Genomic DNA, 20,536 nt, shown 5'->3' with positions numbered 1-20,536 from the left:
ATGGAGAACAAGGGCGTTAAGGAGTTGTCTGAATAATAGTCCATTGTATGGATGTACCACATTGAGTTCTTCTGTTGATCAGTTGATAAACATTAGGGTGTTCCCAGTTTTTGGCGGTTATAATACTGCTGTGAACTTGATGTACGTTTTTTGTTCAGACATGTTTTCTGTTTTTTAGGTCATGTACCTGGGAGTGGAATTGCTGAGTCAAATGGTACTTTCTATGTATAAATTTCCAAAGAAATTCTGGACTGTATTCCACAGTGGCAGCATCAATTTACATTCCCACCACAAAGTATAAGGCTTCCAATTTCTCCACACAATTGCCAACATTGGTATTTTCCTTTTAAAAAAAATCATAGGCGGCCCTGGTGAGGCTGAAACGGCCCTGGTGAGGTCGGGACGGCCCCGGTGAGGTTGAAACAGCCCCGGTGAGATTGAAACGGCCCCGGTGAGGTTGAAACGGCCCCGGTGAGGCTGAGACAGCCCCAGTGAGGTTGGGACTGCTCCAGTGAGGTTGGGACAGATAATGGGGACCAGTATAGACTGATGAACAGGGGAGGATGCAGAGGCAGAGCAACATTGAACAGACTGTCAAACTACAGTGGGAAGCCTGGGGAGGGTTTGAGGGGGGGATTAAGAGATCAACCAAAGGACTTATATGCATGCATATAAGATTAACCAATGGACACAAGACACGGGGGGGGGTAGGGAAAATGTCAAGGGGGGGGGAAGGAGAAATATGTAATACTGTTTGTAATACTTTAAGAAATAAAAATTATAAAAAAAAATCAAAAAAAATCATAGGCTACTAGTGGGTGTGAAAGGCTACTTCAACATGGCTTTGATTTGCATTTCTGTGATAATTACGACACCGCTTATTTTATCACGGAATTATTGTTCATTTGTATGTCAACTTTAAAGAACATTTTAGTTCAAGTCTTCTGCCAGTTGTTTAATCAGGTTCTTTGACTTTTTGTTGTTGAGTTTTAAGAGTTTGGTATATGGGCAGGTTATTAATGCTTATCCAATCTATAGCTAGCAAATGTTCTCTCCCATTAAGTGGGTTGGCTTTTCATTTTCCCCATTATGTTCATTGATGAACAGAATGTTTCAATTTGATGAATTCCAACTTACACATTTCCATTTCTGTCCAACTGCTGGGGATCAGGGCAGGGTCTAGGGTGAGAGCCCAAATGGTCCCGAATCCAGAGATGCAGGAACGCCTGGGGAACGACATCCAGGGTCCCACTGGGAGCAGAAGGACACGGGATTGCAGCTGAGCAGGTGACTCCATCCTCGTCCCTCTTTCCTGCAGGATTATCAGGACCCAGGACTGAGGTGGTGCTGGTGGCCATCGGGGAAGCCGCTGTCAAGATCCTGTTCCTCCTCCTCTGCCTCATCGTCCTCATGTGAGCTCCGCTCAGGGGGGAAGGGAGGCCTGGAGAGGGCAGGGGGCAGGAGTCTGAGTGCTGAACTGAGACCTTGGATCCCGATGGGTCAGGGGCAGGGCTGGAAGGAGGTGAAGGTGTGGTGAATGAGGACTCCATACAGACAGACCTGTTGAGTGTCCCATAAGCCAGGTCTCCAGGTGGGAGGTACCTACAGTGATCAGGAGGGTCTGTCAGGCCAGACACACCCTTTCCCACTTCAGTCGCCTCTCCAGGCCTTGAACAGGGAGCAGGGGGTTGGGTCTGCTGCCCACTGGACCTGATGCGATCAGACGGAAAGATCCGGTGTCTTCCCTCAGAGCCAGGTACCACAGGAGGAAGGCTCGAGGCCCCAAAGGAGCACAGAGGATGCAAACAGTCTCAGGTTAACCCCTCAGGTGAGTGACGCAGGTGTGTCACCACCCAGCACCCGCTGACACCTCCCGCCGGTCTGCCCATCAGCATTGCTGAAATGGAGCTGTCACCTTCCGCCCCAAACCCACTTCTCTGCTGGGCTTCCCATCACAGTGATGACATGGTGGCCCCTTCTCTAAGACCATCCCGTTCTCCCCAACCCACTAAGACTTGTCCATCCTTCTTCCCAATCACAGCCTACGTTGATGGCCGTCTCCTGCTCATCGTGCTGGGATTGTTCCCGTGGCCTCCTCTCTTCCCTGGGTCCCTGAACCCACCAGCTACCTGTCTCCAGATTGTGTATCCAGAGACATATGGCCCACTTCCTGCACAGTGTGAACAATGACGCTTCCTCTCCATGGCCAGAGATGAGGTGCAACCACCACAGGCTGGACTTGAGGGCTCAGCGTGGTCTGTCTCCTGCTGGACTCTCCACTGGATTCTATGATCTCCCTGCATCTCACATCATCTCCACATCTGGCTGGGCCAGGGCCTTTGTGACTCTTAGACTTTGCATGTGCAGTTCCTTTGGCTGAAATATCCTTCCCTCCCCATTCCTACATCTCCAACGGATGATCATACTTCGAACTTAGTTAATAGTCATTCAATTGAACATGTGTGTGTGATTATTGTATAAATTTTAATGAAATCATATTTAGTCATTTATATACAGACACTTTAGAAAGTATAACTGAACACCTACTATGTGCCAGGATTGTTGTAGGTAATGGGGATGCAACCATGAGCCTGGCATCAAAAATCTCTGTCATCCAGAAGCTGTCATTCTGGAGACAAGAGGATAAATTAAAAATAAATTTAAAAATTATTACAGCCTGTTGGATGGTGATATGTGTTGGGGGAGGAATCATACAAGGAAAAGATCAGGTGACATGGAAGGACAATCCAACATCTGAGAGTATGAACTGTGATTCTGAGCCTAGACTTGATGCTGGTGACAGAGCAGACTGTGTGTTTCCCTAAAGGAGAATAGCTGGGAAGATGGGGAGCAGTGTCCCAGCTCTGAGGCAGAAGCAGCCTGGTGTGTGATAGAGACAAAACTCAGGCGTGACAGTCCAGGGGCGCCTGGAAGGGTAGCCCCCTGGAGGGAGGTGCAGACCCAGTGGTGTACAGCCTAGTGAAAGCTTGCAGCAAATGCAGGAACCGGGAAGCCATTGAGGAAATCAGAGATATGGTTGAACATTCTTCATAACTGATTCTCTTGGCGGCTCTTTTCAGAATAGACTAGTGTCCACAGCAGCCAAACAGAGAATGGGGAGGACACACAAGGCAAGAGGGGATGGTGGCTGAACCAAGGAGGTGAGGTGGAGAGTGAGGTTTAATTTCTGGATATATCTTGAAGTTCAAGTTGACTTGGGGACTGAAAGTCTAGAGTAAGGATGGTGCCCAAGTGTTTCCCCTGAGCATCAGAAAGGATGGGTTGTGTTTGATGGACAGAGAGGAGAGTTTTGAAGGTGATGTTCATTCAGAGAAGACACAACTTCAGGAGAGAATTGGAGAAGAGGATATGGGAATAGTGGGTCCAGACAACCCTTTGAGAAAATTGGCTGCAAAGAGGACAGAGGGATGAGTCTGGTGAAGGAGTCAAATTCTCTTGACTCCTCCTCTGGGTCCTCCCAGAGGTACTCCATGAATTCCCGCCTGTATTGGTTTCCTGGGGCCACTGTGACAAATTCCCACACACTCTGTGTCTTTCAAAAATGGAAATTTAATCTCTTAGTTCTTGAGACCAGAAATACATGCAGGGAGTAAAAATATCTTCTCCCTTTGCCCTTCTAAATTATTGATGGAGACCTCAGAAACAAAGAAAGATTGGGTGTAACATGTCCTACACCCCATCGTGTGTAATGGGTTCTATTGTGTAGAAATCCAGTTGTTGTTTGGGTGTACTTGGTCCAGAGGCTGGAGGAGAGAACCCATCTCTTGCTTCTCTGGGTGATGGGGTGCTGGCTGTCCTTGGTTTGTGGCTGCATCACTGAGACGCATCTCCTGGTCACATGGCCTCACCCTGCTCTGTGTGTAGAAAGTAACCTGCTACGTCTATCTTGGGGACACTTGTGACTGCATTCAGGGATCAGCCCTAATAATCTAGGATGTTCTTCATGTGAATATCCTTACCTTAATCCCATCAGCAAATCCCCCTTTTCCTTACATGGGAACATATTGGGGTACCAGGGATTAAGACCTGGGTGTCTCTGGGTGGCCACCATTCTGCCCTCTGCACTGCCCATGTGACCTTTTGCAATCCTTGAATGTCTCCAGACCTTGTTTGCTCTGCTCTTCCATGTCCCGATACATTAGTGGGTCACCTCATGAGTGACCCATATTTTAGGGAGCAGCAGCTTGCTGTTCTGTGAAAGCTACTTCAGAGAAAGCTAAAGGAGCCTGGCTGCTGTGGGTCAGTGGTCGAGTGTCGACCCAGGAACCAAAAGGTCTCTGGTTTGATTCCAGGTCAGGACACATGCCAGGTTTGTGGGCTCCATCCCCATTAGGGGGCATGCGGGAGGCAGCCCAACGATGATGTTTCTTTCTCATGATTGTTTCTATCTCTCTCTCCCTCTCATTTCCTCTCTGAAATCAATCAAATAAAATAAAAACAGAAAATAACGAGACTTGGAGCAAATATGGAGAAAATGAAACTTCTACACTCCAAGGCTTTGCATATGCTTTTAAACACAGTATGGCAGTTCCTCAAAACATTAAAAATAGAATTACCATAAGAACCAGTCATTTCATTTCTGGATATTTATGCAAAGGATTGAAAGCAGGAACTTTAATGGATATTTATGCATCTCTGTTCATAGTAGCATTATTCACCATTAGGTGAAAATAGCCGAGGGACCCATCGACCAAGAAACAGACAAACTCAATGTGGTGTACACATACATGGGAATGTTATTCATCCTCAAAAAGGGAAGTGAATTCTGACTCATACTACAATGTGGGTTGAAGATACTCTGCTAAGTGTAGCAAGTCAATCACAAAAGGACAAATGCTATGTGATACCACTTCCATGAAGTAAGTACTTAGACTAGCAAATTCAGAGACATAGAATGTAGAATGGTGGTTGCCAGCATCTGGGGGGATGAAAAGCTGTAATTTTCATGGGCACAGCAAGTCAGTTTGGGGAAAATGACAAAAGATCTAGAGATGGATGGTGGTGATGGTCCCACAACAATGTGAATGTCCTTAATGCCACTGACCCAGACAATTAGAAATGTTTTTGTTAAGTTTGTCTTACCACAGTTTTAAGGGGGGAAAAAAAGTCACAGAATTAATCTGCCATTTCACTTAATAGGAAAAATAATGGCAGCTACCCACATGAAAACAAGCTTAACATCACTTGTTATTAGAAAATTACAGGTTAAAACCAGGATGAGATACAATGGAATACCACTTAGTAAGAATACATTACAAAGTACACATACATAGACCTTGGATCAATTTCAAAAATATTATGTTGCGTGAAAGAATATACATACAAATCAGTTCTTTATAGGAATTCTCCTATAGGCAGAATTAATTCTCCATGATTGAAGGTGAATTGGGGGCTGGAGGTGGCAGTGATGAACTATAAAGACGTGGGGGAAAGTCTCGGTGGTAGTGGGAATGCTCTATATTTTGATTGTGGATCAATCCCTGTAGGGGTCCAGCCCCAGCAGGTCCAGGGGTCCCCAAAGGTGTGGACAGAGTTGGCGAAGAAAGAATGACATGGAGACAGCATTCAGTTGATCAGCAGCCTAGCCAGGTTCTCTAGTCAGGATCTCCAGCCAAGTTCTGTCCAGGTTCTTTAGCCATGTTCTCTTGCTAGGTTCTCCAGCCAGGTTCTGTGTCTATTATCTTGTTACATCTATATTTATACCAGTTGATTTTAATCCTATCCATTCTATTTCAAAGGTTAGGGCGTTTCTTATCTCCATTCCAGGGAGTAAAGATTATGTAGCTTAAGCGTGATTGTTCATAGTTAAAGTGATTAACTACCCGCCTGGCACTTAGTTAAGGGGTTTTACTGATAAAAAATCCCCACCTGGGGAAAGAACCTTTCCCGGAGAGGTGACCTTGGTTAAAACACATAGTGCTAAGAAGGGGAGAAAACATATTAATTAAGAACAGTATGCCATATATGCCAGGTCCCTTGAAACAAGCTGTGCAGATGTTTCTTCCCTGCAGCGGCTGTGTCAAGCAGCAAGGATGGACCGGCTTCCGGCAAATCCCATTTGTTCAAATTCATAGAAATGCAAAAACAAGTGGCTACATTTTATTTTATGTAAATTATGAAGTTATTAAAAGAAATACAATTATAGCTCACAGAATCCTCCCTTCCATGAAAATGGTATAACTTTCTTTATGATACACAGCATTTGTAATGGGTTTTCTATTATATTCTTACATGTTTTCTTAACAGCCTAGAACAAAATATCATTTTACTTACGGAGATTCAATATCTTTTTCTTATTTTTTATGTAAATTTGAGAGAGAAAAGGTAAGTGTAAGAGAGAGAGAGAGAGAGAGAAGAGAGAAACATCAATTTGTTATTCCACTTTTTATGCATTTATTGATTGCTTCTTGGAGACTCACGTCTCATCCTCAGATGTCCTCAGAGGTCCTGGTCCAGCTCTGGTGCTGAAGGGAAGCTCCTGAGATGGAACAGGACACAGAGTCAAGGCTTGTGTCCCGACCTGGGATCAAACCCACAACTTTGGTGTATCGGGAAGACCTCTAAACAACCGAGCTACCCCGGCCAGGACAAAACTCAATTTCTTATCCACCAAACGAGGGCACAAAAGTCTCTCTGTATTAGTAAGACTGAAGGCCCATCCTTCTAAATACTACTGTGTTGGAAAGATTTTACAAATATCTGGTGGCAAATGCTTTTATGTCACCAGGATCAAGAGTTTGCCAGATGCATATCTACAGACTCAGATGGAAAACCACATGAGCTGAACCTAAATTTTAATTGTAGCTGCATATTCCATTCATGTTTCCTAGAAATATTATATTCTTGGAGCCACATTTTATTGTGAAAAGCATATTTTTGATCAACCTTACACGTTTTTATTTTACGTAGACATCAGAACCCTCAAATTCTAAGTACAGTTTTATAGCACTAATAAGGTAGCCATATTTTAAGGCAAAACAGAAATAGCCTAGCAAAAGTGGACATCATTGTACCAGGGAGCTAGAATAACACTGTTTCTGAAATTAAGACTAGATATATCCCTGAGAATCCCAGCAGCCAATGCAAAAAGGAAATTGTGAACTCTAGCTGACACAAGGAAGTATATTATCTTACTCCTAAAGACCAGGAGAAACATACTCCATATGAAAATAACTTTGCATAATATAAGAGAAATATTTGAGCTCATTGTTCATCCACAACTTTGCAGCGCATTTCCATGACAGGAAACTCTCATCTGCATGATGAAGAACTGAGACAGTCTCTCCCGTTCACATACTCTGAGTGACGGGAATCATAGAGAAGAGTTTCCTGCCCTGGCATCAGGGAACGTGTGGTCTCCCTTTGTGTTACATGAAGATGAGACACGGTTTTCACTTTGGAGATGCCATCATTGCAACACCACGAATCAGAATAAGATGTAAAATAGGAACCCGCACTAGTGTTTTTAGGAAATGCCCAACCTGCCACCAGGACACATGGTAGACTGGTGAGTGACTGCAGCTCTAAAGCCAGTCCGACAGCACTGTGTTTGGGAGGAAGTGATGTCACTGGGTGGGGATCACCTCAGGTACGTAGACCAGGTCCATGGATCTGTTCTTGACTTGTCTTCAGCCAACCAACACTTACATGCTCACTGAGTGTTTGGTGAGTGAATGAATGAATGAATGAATGAGTGAATGCTGCCTTCACTTCACTTGGGGCCCCCTTCTGTCCTTCTGCCCCAAACTCTCACATGGGCATTACAGAATCCTACACCTTGTAGGACCGACCACAGTTTCTAGATGAGGCTGGCACCTCCCGTCAATGCAGCAGTGAACCAGCTCTCTGATGTAGACACCAGAGCTCAGAAAAGGCCCCAACGGGAGGACCTTAGGAGGCTCCCGTGTCCCCTCCTCAGGTGTCCTCAGCGGTCCTGGTTCTGCTCTGGAGCTGCAAGGAAGACACGAGATTGGACAGGACTTGGGCCTGGCATTCTGTCTGTCCTGGGCTGTGGGGTGTCTGCCTGCTCTGTGCAGAGAGGGGAAGGGCTTGGACTCTGAGGTTCCTCTTTCATGAATGGCTGAGATTTCATGCTCCTCCCCAGCTTCCGTGGTCTCACCACGGTTTCCTCTCCCACTGCCTTCATTCTTTTTTCACCCACAGGAGCCCAGAAACCCTCCATGTCAGAGATGCTGTGGCTGCTGCCCCTGCTGTGGGCAGGTGAGTGTCTGAAGGGAGAAGGGGGTGTAGGGCGAGGGCTGGGGCTGACCCTCCTTTTCCTGCAGGGTCCCTGGCTCAGCATGCAGGATACACACTGACAGTGCAGACACCCGTGACAGTGCAGGAGGGCCTGTGTGTTTCTGTGTCCTGCACCTTCACTGCCCTGTGGACCTCTGGGACTTCTATCCCTGCATATGGCTCCTGGTTCCCAGACAGAGCTAATGTACACCACGATGCTGCTGTGGTCACAAGCAACCAGAGTCGTAACGTGCAGGAGGAGACCCAGGGCCGATTCCACCTCCTCGGGGATCCCCGGACCAACAACTGCTCCCTGGACATCAGAGACGCCAGGAGGACAGATGAGGGATTATATTTTTTTCGAGTGGAGAGGGCAGGTTACCAAGAGTTTAAATATTCTTACATACAGGACATGCTCTCCGTGCAAGTGACGGGTAAGGAACGGGCTCCAGGAGAGGCCTTGGGGGAAGTTCACGGTGGCCCCGGGCAGGGCTGGGATGGGACCCCATCCTGGGAGGGGGTCGGGGTATAGTGTGTTGGGCTCAGAGGGAGGAGCTGAACCAAAACCCGAGGCTTCTCTCAGGGCTGCAGCTGGGGCCCTCCCTCCTGATTCCCTGTCTCCCCCTCCTCACCAGCCCTCAACCACACACCCCACATCCTCAACCCGGGGCCCCTGGAGAGCGGCCACTCCAGGAACCTGACCTGCTCTGTGCCCTGGGCCTGTGAGCGGGGTACACCCCCCATCTTCTCCTGGACATCAGCTGCCCACACTGCCCTGGGCCCCAGGACCCACCTATCCTCCGTGCTCACCCTCACCCCACGGCCCCAGGACCATGGCACGAACCTCACCTGTCAGGTGCATTTTCCTGCCGCTGGTGTGACCGTGGAGACAACCATCCAGCTCAACGTCTCCTGTGAGTGCTGGGTCAGAACAGCAGGTCCCTGAGGGTGTGCAGAGCAGGAGGGCCAGGCTGGTGTGCTGGGTGTTTGTCCTGGGGACCTGGCTGTGTAGGGGACCTCGAGAACACAAGCCCTGCCCCTCTTGCATTTCTGTGGTCTCTGAGGGTGGAGGGGGAATGCCTGAATGATCCTTACTCCATCTCAGCCCACTGAAGAAGGAATTCCTCTCTTCCTGTCCTAGGTGTCACAGAGAACCCAACACCAGGTGGTTGCCTAGGAGACAGTGCAGGTGGGAAGGAGCCTTCTTTCATGGGGCATTGACTGACGTGGGTCTCTGTCTGGGTGATTCAGAGCTGGACTTCTGAATTCAGCAGGGAGGTGTTGGGGCGGTTAAACATGAGCACCCCTATCTGACCTCTTGCCCAATACCCTCCAACTGCTGTCTGGCCAGAGTGACCACAACCTTCTCCCTGCCCATCCTAACAGACGCTCTTTATCTTCCCCCAGTTACAAATGCCTTGCAGTATTTTAGAGTTGACTTTAGTTTGAAGAGCAGTTATTAATTCACAGCAATATTGAGGAGACAGAAGGTAGAGAGATTTCCCCTAAACCCGTCACACTCTCCCTAACACACAAATCCCCCACCAGAGGGGACATTTGTACAATCGATGAACCGACAGTGACACATCATTGTCAACTAAAACCCATAATTATGGTTTACTCTTGGTGTTGTACGCTCAATGGGCTTGGACATCGTATCATGACATGTGTACACCATTATAGTGTCATGCAGAGCAGTTTCACTTCTCTGAAGATCTCTATTTTTTGCCTGCCCACCCCTTGGCCCTCACCTTGACCTGTCTCTGGAGCCCCATCCTCCTCCTGCCCTATTCCCATTGGTGATGGCATCTGGTCCCCACCCCGACTGGTCAGTGATCCTATTAGGACTCCCTGAGCAGTTCCATCAGACTGTAATAGGTGATGCTCAGAGACACATCCCTGACCCCAGGGCTCCTGGGAGGCATGGCCAAGTGAGACCAGGAGAGCTGTCTGGATCTTGCCTGAAGGTGTGAGAACCTGGATCTCACCTTCTTCTGGAGGCACAAAAGACCACCTTTGACCCTGAATGACAGGGCCAGTGGAGGTCAGGAGAGAAGACTCTGACACCTTCCCAGGAAGGAAGGAAGAAGAGACAGGTCTTTCGGCAACCCACAGCGCTCTGTGTGTGTCCCTCTCTGGAGTGCCCATGGGACACTGAGGCTCAAGGTCCTGCTGCAGCCAGGTCTGGGGTCTGTGGCACAGAAACCCTAGATGGAGAAGATCCCAGGTCTTAGAAAAGATGAGGTTTGCTGCACAGGAGTGTGGGCACTGGATAGAAGATGTCACATAGACTGTGTCCTTCACCCCATGGTTCTGGAGGACCTAGTTGCTCAGCCCTGGATGGGAGGAGAGGGGCACCCATATGTTCATGCTTGAGAAGAGGGGATACATGCCTGCTCATCAAGGTTGGAGTTCACCCATGTCTCTCTTGTCTGCAGGGGAACCGAGGACGAGGGCAGATATGGTTCGGGCGGCTGTCGGGGGAGCCGGTGTCACTGCACTGCTGGCTGGCTGTCTCTGCCTCATTTATTTTGTGTGAGATGGGACAGGTGTGGGCCAGAGGTGGAGAATAGGGACATGGAGTGGTTGTGCGGGCCCAGAGCAAGGGTAAGGGGTGCCGTGGTGGTGAGAATCCAGCCCGTAGCCACTGAGCCAGGCTTGCATCGGGGTGAGGGTGGTGGTGGGGGGGGGGACCTTGTTCCAAAGTCTTGTTATGAAGGCTCCTGGTCTTGCCCCACCCTTGGCCTTCCCTAGTCACTCACTCCAGCCTCAAAGAGTGACCCTGTGTCAAAGACCTTGGCATCTCCCAACAGAGTGAAGACCCGCAGGAAGAACGCCAGGACAGCCATGGGCATGGGCAACATCCACACTGCCACGGGGCCAGCTTCCCTGGTGAGTAACATGGGCATGCTGGCATGCAACCCTGCCCCACTTCCTGGGTGGCCCACATTTTTATTCCATTCAGTGTGTCCAGAAATGAGCTCTTCACCTTCCCACTCTTTTGGAAAATGTAGGTTTTCTTATTATTCAGGTATGTCAGGCCAACAGATCGGGAGACAACTTGTTGATTTGTTCCTCAAGTTCCCAAGAGGAGGGGAAAACATCACACCACAGGGCCACACAGGGCAGCACCAGGGTCAGTCAGGGGGCAGAGGAAGTGAAGGGGAAAACGTGGCAGGAACCTTGATGATGGTTTCCATGGGGAAGGTGAGGTGAGGCAGGGGGAGCAGGCTTAGAACTAGCTAGTTTGAATAATTTCAACAGGCTCTGGGCTGTAGGGGCGGTCTCTTGTGTTCTGGTCCCTGGTCCTGGTGTGATCAGGGCAGGAGGGGACTGGTCGAAAGTGTAAGAGTTCCATAAAGGTGATGGTTGGAGGCATGGAGTTTGGATTGGACTGGCTGGTTTACAATATGAAAGTTACACTTAAAGGCAAGTCCTTTACTATCTCTAGCAATTATCTAGTCCTGGCAGGGACAGTTTCTCTAGGGTTATCAAAGCCCCAGATGTCAAAACATGAAATGCACATGGTTAATACACCGCCAAAATATACTTCTGCTGGGCTCTCCGTATCACCAATGCTATTCTTGTCCCTGACACGCAACCAGAGATCTGTCCCTGTCCCGCCCAGTCCTCCACCAGCTCTTTCTGCACTAATACACTGCAAAGCATGTCTGCAGCAGCCCTCCTACCTCTCCTCCCCAGCACTGCCCCACCATACCCGTCTGAAATGCACTGGTTCTCCACACTGCCAAGCACCCAGACAACTTGCTCTGGCATTTGAGGCAGGAAAACCAGTCACCTTCCATGCTTTGTGCCTCCCACACTCGCCTGTTCATTCACCTCCAGCAAAGTAAGCTTTTTGCTTCTCAGAATCATTGCTCGGCTGTTCCCACCTCTTCACATGCCTGCCTCAACCCGCCCTGTTCCTGCTCATCCTACAAGTTCTCTCACTGAACTCTAACTTATTTGGATACCACTGTGAGGTTTTTGAGCACATGATCAGCCATCACCCATGCATTTATCTTCCCCTTCGGCCAGTATCTCCCACTTGTCAATATCTGTATTTTTACAAATTATTATGTTACAAATGTAAAATGTCCCTCCCTTCTTGCTCTCTCTTGTCCTTTTATCTGTGCCCATGCATAACTGGCTCTCCCTTCTTTTTATAAAGACTTAAGTCATGTTGGGTCCTACTCTAATGACCCCATTAAAAAAATTTAGTACCTCTTTAAAGGCCCCATCACCAAATATAGTCACATTGGGAGTTAGAGCTTCAACATATGAATTTGAGGGACACAGTTCAGTCCATCAAACAGGCTTAGTCAGGGCATCAGTGATGAATCTGGTGTGAAGCAGTTGGGGTCTGGATACATTTTGAAAGTGGGGTCAACAGGATTTGCCAATGGAATGACAGGGTACACTTGGGTGTGAGCTCACTGTCTTTACCTCATAGGTGTCATAGACGTCAAGGAGGACTCCATAGATGTCATAGATGTCCAGTGATGTCATAGAGGTCTATAGTCATAGATGCTCTTAAATGCTTATGATGTTAAAGATAACTCTATGGATAGTATAGATGTCCAGAAATGTCAGATTTTCAAAGGTGGTCAGAGATGTCCATTGATTGTCATGGATATATTCATGGATGTCACAGATGTCCAATGATGTCATAGGGCTCCCTAGATTGTCATAGATGTCCACAATGTCGATAGATACCAAGAATGACTCTAATGTGGTTTCCCTGAGCGACTTAAAGAATTGAAGTACCAATCCTTGAAATTGCCAACTCTGCAGGAAAGGTATGTTTTTGAGAGGGGATCAAACTTTGTTTTTGGATAAGTTTGAGGCACTTCTGAGATGTTTATGTGAAGAGGACAAGTAGATGGCCAGAGTCTGGAGTTCAGGAGAGGGGTCCAGGTGGGAGGCACGGAGATTTGGGGGTCTTCCACATCAAGGTCTGATAGTGGATGAAGCCACAAGAATTGAAGGGGTCTGCGGACAGAGCCCTGGGCCCTCCAGTACATAGAGTCAGGGAGACGTGGTGGAAAGAGCAAAACGACCACTGAAGAAAAATAATTGACCAGGAGAGTGTAGGGATGGGTCCTGATGGCCAAATGGGGATGGAACTTCAAAGGGGCGAGAGTGCTCACCTTTTTTCACATGCTAATAAGTCTGGTAAAATAGGATCTGAGAAATGACCGTTTAAATCAGTGGTTCCCAACCTTTTTTTGGCCATGCCCCACCTAAGCATCTCTAAAATCCTTTTGACCCCTCCCCATGACATACAGTTCTTATTATTCAAATAGTGAGCTCCTATTCGCGTGGAGGAATCCTGAAAGGCCATTAACTTGTTCTAAACAAGATTCCAAAGAACATGGCATCCGTGAAAGAGAAAAATAAAAAAATGAAAGGACAGTTGAAGTACTGAGGAAGAAATCACTAAGAAATTGTTTAAAAAAATAACAGTAATATGAAGTGATATTAAAAAATAGCAAAGTTTCAAAACATATAATATAGAACTGAAATGCATAAATACATCACAATATATATTTATATACTGTACATGAGGCCCCTAGACCCATAAGAAATGCAAAAATGTCACTGTTCATAACTTATTCTCCAATTACTCCCCTTAAAAATCAAATTTCCCCCCTGTGGGGCATGTGCCCCACGTTGGGAACCACTGGTTTAAATTTAGTAAGTGGCATCAGAACTGATCTGGACAAAGGCAGATCTGGTGGCCTTACAGAGGCAGATATCTTAATTGGGTTGAGTTCAAGAGAAAATGGAGGAAGAGGAAGTGAAGAGCCTCGTTTGAGAAATGTTGCAGTAACTCTGGAGCCAAGGAATGAGTCTATAGCAGAAAATGGCTGTACTCCTCAGTCCCTTGGAATTTCCAAAGTGATAGAAGAGTCATTTTTTTTTTCTAATGAGGCAACATTTTTGTTGTTGTTGTTAATCCTTACCTGAGGATATTTTCTCCATTGATTTTTTTAGAAAGAATGGAAAGGAGGGAGGGTGGGGGTGCAGGAAAGAGAGAGGGGGAGAGAAAGAGAGAGAGAGAGAGAGAGAGAAACAGAAACATTGCTGTAAGAGAGACACATTGATTGATTGCCTCCCATAGGTGCCGGACTGGGGCCAGGAATCAAACCTGCAACCCAGGTACCTGCCCTTGACCAGGAATTCAAACCATGACCCTTCAGTGCATGGGCTAGCACTCTAACCACTGAGAACACCAGCCAGGGTGTAATGAGGCAACTCTTGTGGATTCCTGGATGGGGGCTGGTCACAAGAAACACTGAGCTATAATTAGAAGCTTAGACGTTTAAGCTCCATCCTCCATTCTCCAGAGAGAGGAGAGGGGCTGGAAATGAAATCAATTATTGATCATGTCTACATGATGAAACCTCCATAAAAATGCTGAGTATGGAGCTGAGGGAGATTTCAAGTTGGTGCACTTGGCAAGACATAGAAGCTCCTTGCCCTTCCCTCATACCTGGGCCCATGCATCTCTTCATCAGATGCTCATCTGTATCCTTTATCACATCCTTCCATAACAAGCTGCTCTATGGCTAGTTTCCCTGAATTCTGTGAGTCACACTAGAGAATTAGTTGAACTTGAGGAGGGAATCGTGGAGACCTCTGATTTATACCCAGTTGGACAGAAGCACAGGTGGCAACCTGGACTTGTGATTGGCATCTGAAGTGGCAGTGAGGATGGGGGATCTTGTGGGACTGAGCCTTTAACCTGTCGGATTTGACAATAACTTCAAGCAGATGGTGTCAGAACTGAGTCCAGTTGTAGGATGTCCAGCTGGTGTCAGAGAATTGCTTGGTGTAAGAATAAAGGAGATCCCTGACTGGGTGGCTCAGTTGGTTAGAGCGTCATCTCATATACCAAAAGGTTGCAGGTTAGATGCCTGGTTGGGGCACATACAGGAGGCAACTGATCCATGTTTCTCTCTCACATCGATGTTTCTCTCTCCCTTCCTCTCTTTCTATAAATCAATAAAAACATATCCTTGGGGGAGGATTTTTTTTAAAAAGGGGAATAAAGGAGAGACACACAGGAGTAGAAGTTCTTTTTCATAAACATCCAGTGTTTGGCACATAGGAGAGCTCTGAGAGACCAGGGGTTGAGTTCATGACCAGTAGATGTGTGCTCTTGAGAAGTACCTAACTTCTCTGAGACTTACTGTCTTTCTTTGTAAAATAATAATATTTTCCACAAAGGTCTGTGAGAGTGGTCACTAGAATTGGAAAGCAACCAATAACAGCTATCTTTGTTGGATAAGTAATTAAATGGGACCTTGAGAAATATTCAATAAAAGAATGAAAGAATGATCTGACCGATATTTCTCAGTGGTTAGAGTGTCAGTCCATGCACAGAAGGGTTGTGGATTCAATTTCTGGTCAAGGGCACGTACCTGGGTTATAGGTTCCAGCCCCGCCCCATTCGGGGTGCATGCAGGAGGCACCCAATAGATGTGTCCCTCTCACATCAATGTTTCTCTTTCTCTCTCTCTCTCTCCTCCCCCCTCTCTAAAAATCAATGGAAAAAGATATCCTCAGGTGAGGATTAACAAAAAATAAAATTTAAAAGTTTATTTTAAAGAGATGGGAGAATGAACAAAGATCCTATTACAATCAAATTCGTTGCAGGAACTCCTCCCGCTACCTCCACCCTGCTCTGACCTTGATGTTCTTTGCTCTCCACACAGGGTCACCAGAAGACGCCGGAATTAGAGAGCCCACCGGCTGACTCCACTAGCTCTGCAGGGGCCGCCCCGACCTTGAGGGTGGAGCCAGAGGTGTATTATGCCTCCATCCGCTTTCAGGGGAAGAACTCTCCTCAGACAAACACCGAACCGGAATACTCAAATGTCAGGACCCAGTGAGAGGCCGAAATGTCCATATCCCTCTGGGAGGAAGGGGGACCTACCAGCTGACTTTTGGAGAGCTCACATCCCCACAGGCAGTGGGTTTATAAACTACTGTAGATGCTTTTCCTGGTATGTTGGAACCATCTTGGGCATTGCAATCAGAGAGACCTGGAAGCAAGTTCATGCTCTTTCCATCGATTAAGAAAAATATGACATCACCTGAGCCACCTTACTCCTCTGGAATTTGATTTCCTGATTTGTGATCAGGCGTAAGAAGTTCTACATCGCAGGGTTGCTATGAGCATTAAATAAAAGTACGCATGGAACCTGGCCGGCAGCTGAGTTGGTTAGAGTGTTGTCCTGTTATGCCAAGGCTGTGAGCCTCAGTCAGGGCACACACAACAATCAACCAATGGCGCCGGCTGGTGTGGCTCCGTTGGTTGAGTGCGTCCCGTGCACCGAAAGGTTGCTGGTTTGATTCCATGCCCAGGTTTCCGGTTCGATTCCCAGTAGGGGCCGTGCAGGAGACAGCTGATCAATGCCCTGCTCTCGCATCCATGTTTCTCTTTCTCTCTCCCTCTCCATTCCTCTGTCTTTCAAAAAAAATCAATGAAAATATTTTTTAAAAAAGAACCAACCAATGAATGCATAAGTGGAACAACAAATCGACCCCCCCCCTCACTCTCTCTCTCTCAAATCAATCAATAAAAACAAAATTTTTAAAAATACATATGGTGCCTGGCTGGTGTGGTTCAGTGGTTGAGTGTTGACCTATGAACCAGGAGGTCATGGTTCAATTCCTCGTCAGGGCATATGACTGGGTTGTGGGCTCAATTCTCTCTCATCATTGATGTTTCTCTCTTTCCCTCTTCCTTCCTCTCTGAAATCAATTTAAAAAGATATTTTTTCTTTTTTAAAAAAAGAATTCTTTATTGTTCAAAGTCTTACATATGTCCCCTTTATTCCCCCATTGACCCCCTCCAACCCACCCCCGCTCACCACCCCCACCCAAGACCTTTAGCACCCTATTGTCTGTGTCCATGGGTCATGCATATATGCATACAATTTCTTTGGTTGATTACCTCCCACCCACCCACCCTCCCCTGCCTTCCCTCTGAGATCCACCTGCACTCTGTTCCATGCTTCCGTGTCTCTGGATCCACTCCGTTCATCAGTTTATTTTGTTAACGTAGATTCCACCTATGCAATCATGTGATACTTGTCTTTCTGACTGACTTATTTCACTTAGCATGGCATTCTCTAGGTCCCTCCAGGCTGTCTCAATGGGTAAGAGATTCTTCTTTAAAAAAAGATGTTTTTTTTTTTAAAGTACATATGGGAAACACCCAGCAAAAGTCCTGGTATGCTGTGAGAGTTTGAGACACGCTGGCTCTGTCCCAGGGATGGTGTCAGTGACGTCACTCAGAGGCTGGGTATAATCTGTCCTGTCCCGGACACTGTATTGCAACATGTCAGCCTCACTCTCAACACAGATTCCTTCTGTGGATCCCTTCCCATCATCTCGCTCCATCCTGTCCATCCTGCCTGCCTGCTATGGGCAAAATCACTTACTAACACTTATAGAATTTCCTAAAACTCGGAGTCAAAACACTGCTCTCTCTCCTCAGCCCAAAAGAACCATTGACAAGCCTCTCAATTTGATATTCTAGATCACGCATCAGGGAAAAAACTTTGGAAGGGGACAGAGAGCAAGTATGTTAGGCTTTGCAAGCTGTGTGGGTTTTGTTGCAACTGGGCATCTCTGTTTGCAGTGCAAACACAGCCATAGGCAATCTGAAAATAAATTAATGTGGCTGTGTCTCAACAACATTTTATTTACAAAAGTAGGCACCCCCCTGGCTATAGTTTTCTGACCTCTGCTCTAAGTTATTCTTTTTTTAAAATTTTTCATCGAGGATATGTTTATTTGATTTTGAGAGCGAGAAAGAGAGAGTGAGAGAGAGGTGAAAGAGAAACATCAATTGGTCGTCTCCTATATATACTCTTATTGGGGATGGAACCCACAACCTAGGGATGTGCCCTGACCAGGAATCAAACTTTTCACCTTTTAGCATATGGGGCAATGCTCCAACCAACTGAGCCACCCAGCCAGGGCTGTTCTAAGTTATTCTTAATCTCATGCAGTCCACTTTTCCATCACCATAGCCTAAGTCATCAACTCCTCAAGCCATTGTCTAAGAACCCTTGTTCTGGTGCGTTCCTCACTGTCTTTGAGCATTCACATCCCTCCTTCAAAATGGGCTCAAAATTATCCTTCAAAATGGGCTCAAAAATATGTGTCTAGGTTGAAAAGATGAAGGGAAAAGCATCCTCAACTGAAATAGTTAAGATAGTAGATTTTATGGGTTTGTTGTTTTTTTTAACCACAATGAAGAAAAGTAATATATAGTAGTTACCGAGGGCTTCAGATTGGGGGAACATGTAGGCAGTTAATGTTGAACGGGTACAGAACTTCCAACGTGATGTCTTCTTTAACTGCTTTGCTGCCACTGCCCTGTGGAAGATTCTGGAACTCCTTCTTCTGGGACCCCACGGACTCCATTCATCTCTCCACCAAGCTTTAATCCCAGGTACTAGAGACCACCTAAACTGTCTTAATGAAGGCAGTAGAGGACAGTGGTTGAAATTTTAAAGTGAACAATCCAGTGGCATTTAGTACAGCCCTAGTCAATGTGGCTCAGTTGGTTGGAGCATCATCCTGTACACCAAAAAGTTGCAGGTTCAATTCCTGGCATGGCACATATCTAGGTTGCATTTTGATCCCCTGTCAGGGCAAGTATAGGAGGCAACTGGTCAATGTCTCTCTCTCTCTCTCTCTCTCTCTCTCTCTCTCTCTCTCTCTCTCTCTTTAAAATCAATAAGCATGGCATCAAGTGAGGATTTGTTTTTTAATTTAAGCCTCCACCTAAAGGTGGAAACAACCAAAATGTCCATCAATACATGAATGAATAAACAAAATGTAGACCATCCACACATGGAATATTATTCAGCCATAACAAAAGGTGGTACACAGATACATGCTTCAACATGGATGAACCTCAAAGACATGCTACATGAAAGACACCATACACAAAAGTTCACATGTTGTATGATTCTATTAACACAAAACACCCAAAATAGATAAACCCATAGGAACAGAATGTAGATTCAGGGCTGCTAGGGGCTTCTGGGTAGATGCAATGGCGAGTGACTGTTGAATGGGAACGGGGTTTTTGGCGGGTGATGGAAAATGTTTTGCGAGGAGGCTGAGGTGGTGGTTACACAACATTGTGCCACTGAATTGTTCACTTTAAAATGGTTCATTTTGTTATGCAATTTTCCCTCAATTAAAAACAAGCATTTAAGCTCTTAAAGTCATCCCACCAGGATTCAAACACCTGCTTCACCACCGAGCCTCTTGCTCCTTCCACCGGCTCATCTGTTAAATGGGGGCAAGAACCGTCCTTAGCTCATGTGCTTGTTCTGAGGATTCCATGATTTAATTCGCACAGGCATGGGCAGGGCCGGAGGCATGGTGAGCCTGCAGTAACGGTCAGCCATGGGCAGCTGGTCAAGTACACTCAGATAAACGCTGCCAAGGGGATCGTTTGACTCCCTAGATGACCTCTCGGTTTCCATATGTAAATAAGTGGTGAGAGGTTTTCACTTGCAGCCTGACCAAGTGGGCGTTCTTGTTACGGGAAAGGCTGCTGATGAGCAAGTTAGCAAATAAGTATCAGGTCTATTTTAGGTCAGTAGTATTTACGGCCAGGGTTTTGTTTCACTTCCCCTCCCACATTGCCTATTCTCATGAGTCACCAAGCCCAGGATCTGTCCCCTCTTCTCCATCCCCTGGCTGGGTCCTAACCTGATCCTTCACTTCAGGACCATTGAAACAGCCTCATGCCTACCCCCCCACCCACCCCCCAGCCTCTGGGCTTCGTTTCACCCCATCCAGCCCATCACCAGCACCAGCACCAGCAGCAAAGAGAGCCTTCTAATACTCAGCTCCAACTCTGCCCGTCTCCCAGATAAACATCCTTCCACACCTGCCGCGTTCGAGGTCTCAACTCCAGTGGGAGTTGTTCAAGAATCTTCACAACCTCACCGTCATCTACCTTGCTCCTTTCTCTCAGCCACCAACCGTCACACACTTCAGCCACATCCTTGACACAACCTGAAAACCTCCTGCTCCTTCTTTTTGTAAAAAAAAAAAATAAAAAAATTATTTATTGTCTGATTGTCTGATTGATATGGCTCAGTGGCTGAGCATCCACCCATGAACCAAGAGGTCACTGGTCTGATTCCCAATCAGGGCACGTGCCCAGGGTTTGGGGCACGATCACCGGGAGGGGGCGTGCAGGAGGCAGCCGATCAATGTTTCTCTCTCATTG

At 46.8% G+C, this 20,536-nt stretch overlaps 1 protein-coding gene and 1 long non-coding RNA gene across 2 annotated transcripts; both read left to right on the top strand.

Moving 5' to 3' along the window:
• The first annotated feature begins 61 nt into the window (after positions 1-61).
• LOC132216582 (uncharacterized) lies at positions 62-1,820 on the top strand. The gene is made up of 3 exons (XR_009448770.1): positions 62-214; positions 1,319-1,412; positions 1,751-1,820. It is a non-coding gene; the product is annotated as an uncharacterized LOC132216582 (long non-coding RNA).
• A 6,347-nt stretch (positions 1,821-8,167) lies between these two features.
• LOC132216569 (myeloid cell surface antigen CD33-like) lies at positions 8,168-16,473 on the top strand. Its single transcript, XM_059665847.1, has 7 exons — positions 8,168-8,241; positions 8,307-8,693; positions 8,895-9,173; positions 9,401-9,448; positions 10,698-10,794; positions 11,073-11,151; positions 15,981-16,473. Exons 1-7 carry the CDS (start codon positions 8,202-8,204, stop codon positions 16,155-16,157), a joined length of 1,107 nt encoding a protein of 368 aa, XP_059521830.1. The 5' UTR covers positions 8,168-8,201; the 3' UTR covers positions 16,158-16,473.
• Positions 16,474-20,536: the final 4,063 nt, after the last annotated feature.

This window comes from Myotis daubentonii, chromosome 15 (genome assembly GCF_963259705.1).
Source record: "Myotis daubentonii chromosome 15, mMyoDau2.1, whole genome shotgun sequence".
NCBI classification, from domain to species: Eukaryota; Metazoa; Chordata; class Mammalia; order Chiroptera; family Vespertilionidae; genus Myotis; species Myotis daubentonii.
The sequence above is the reverse complement of the archived record's forward strand: the minus strand, read 5'-3'. Positions and strand labels throughout refer to the sequence as shown.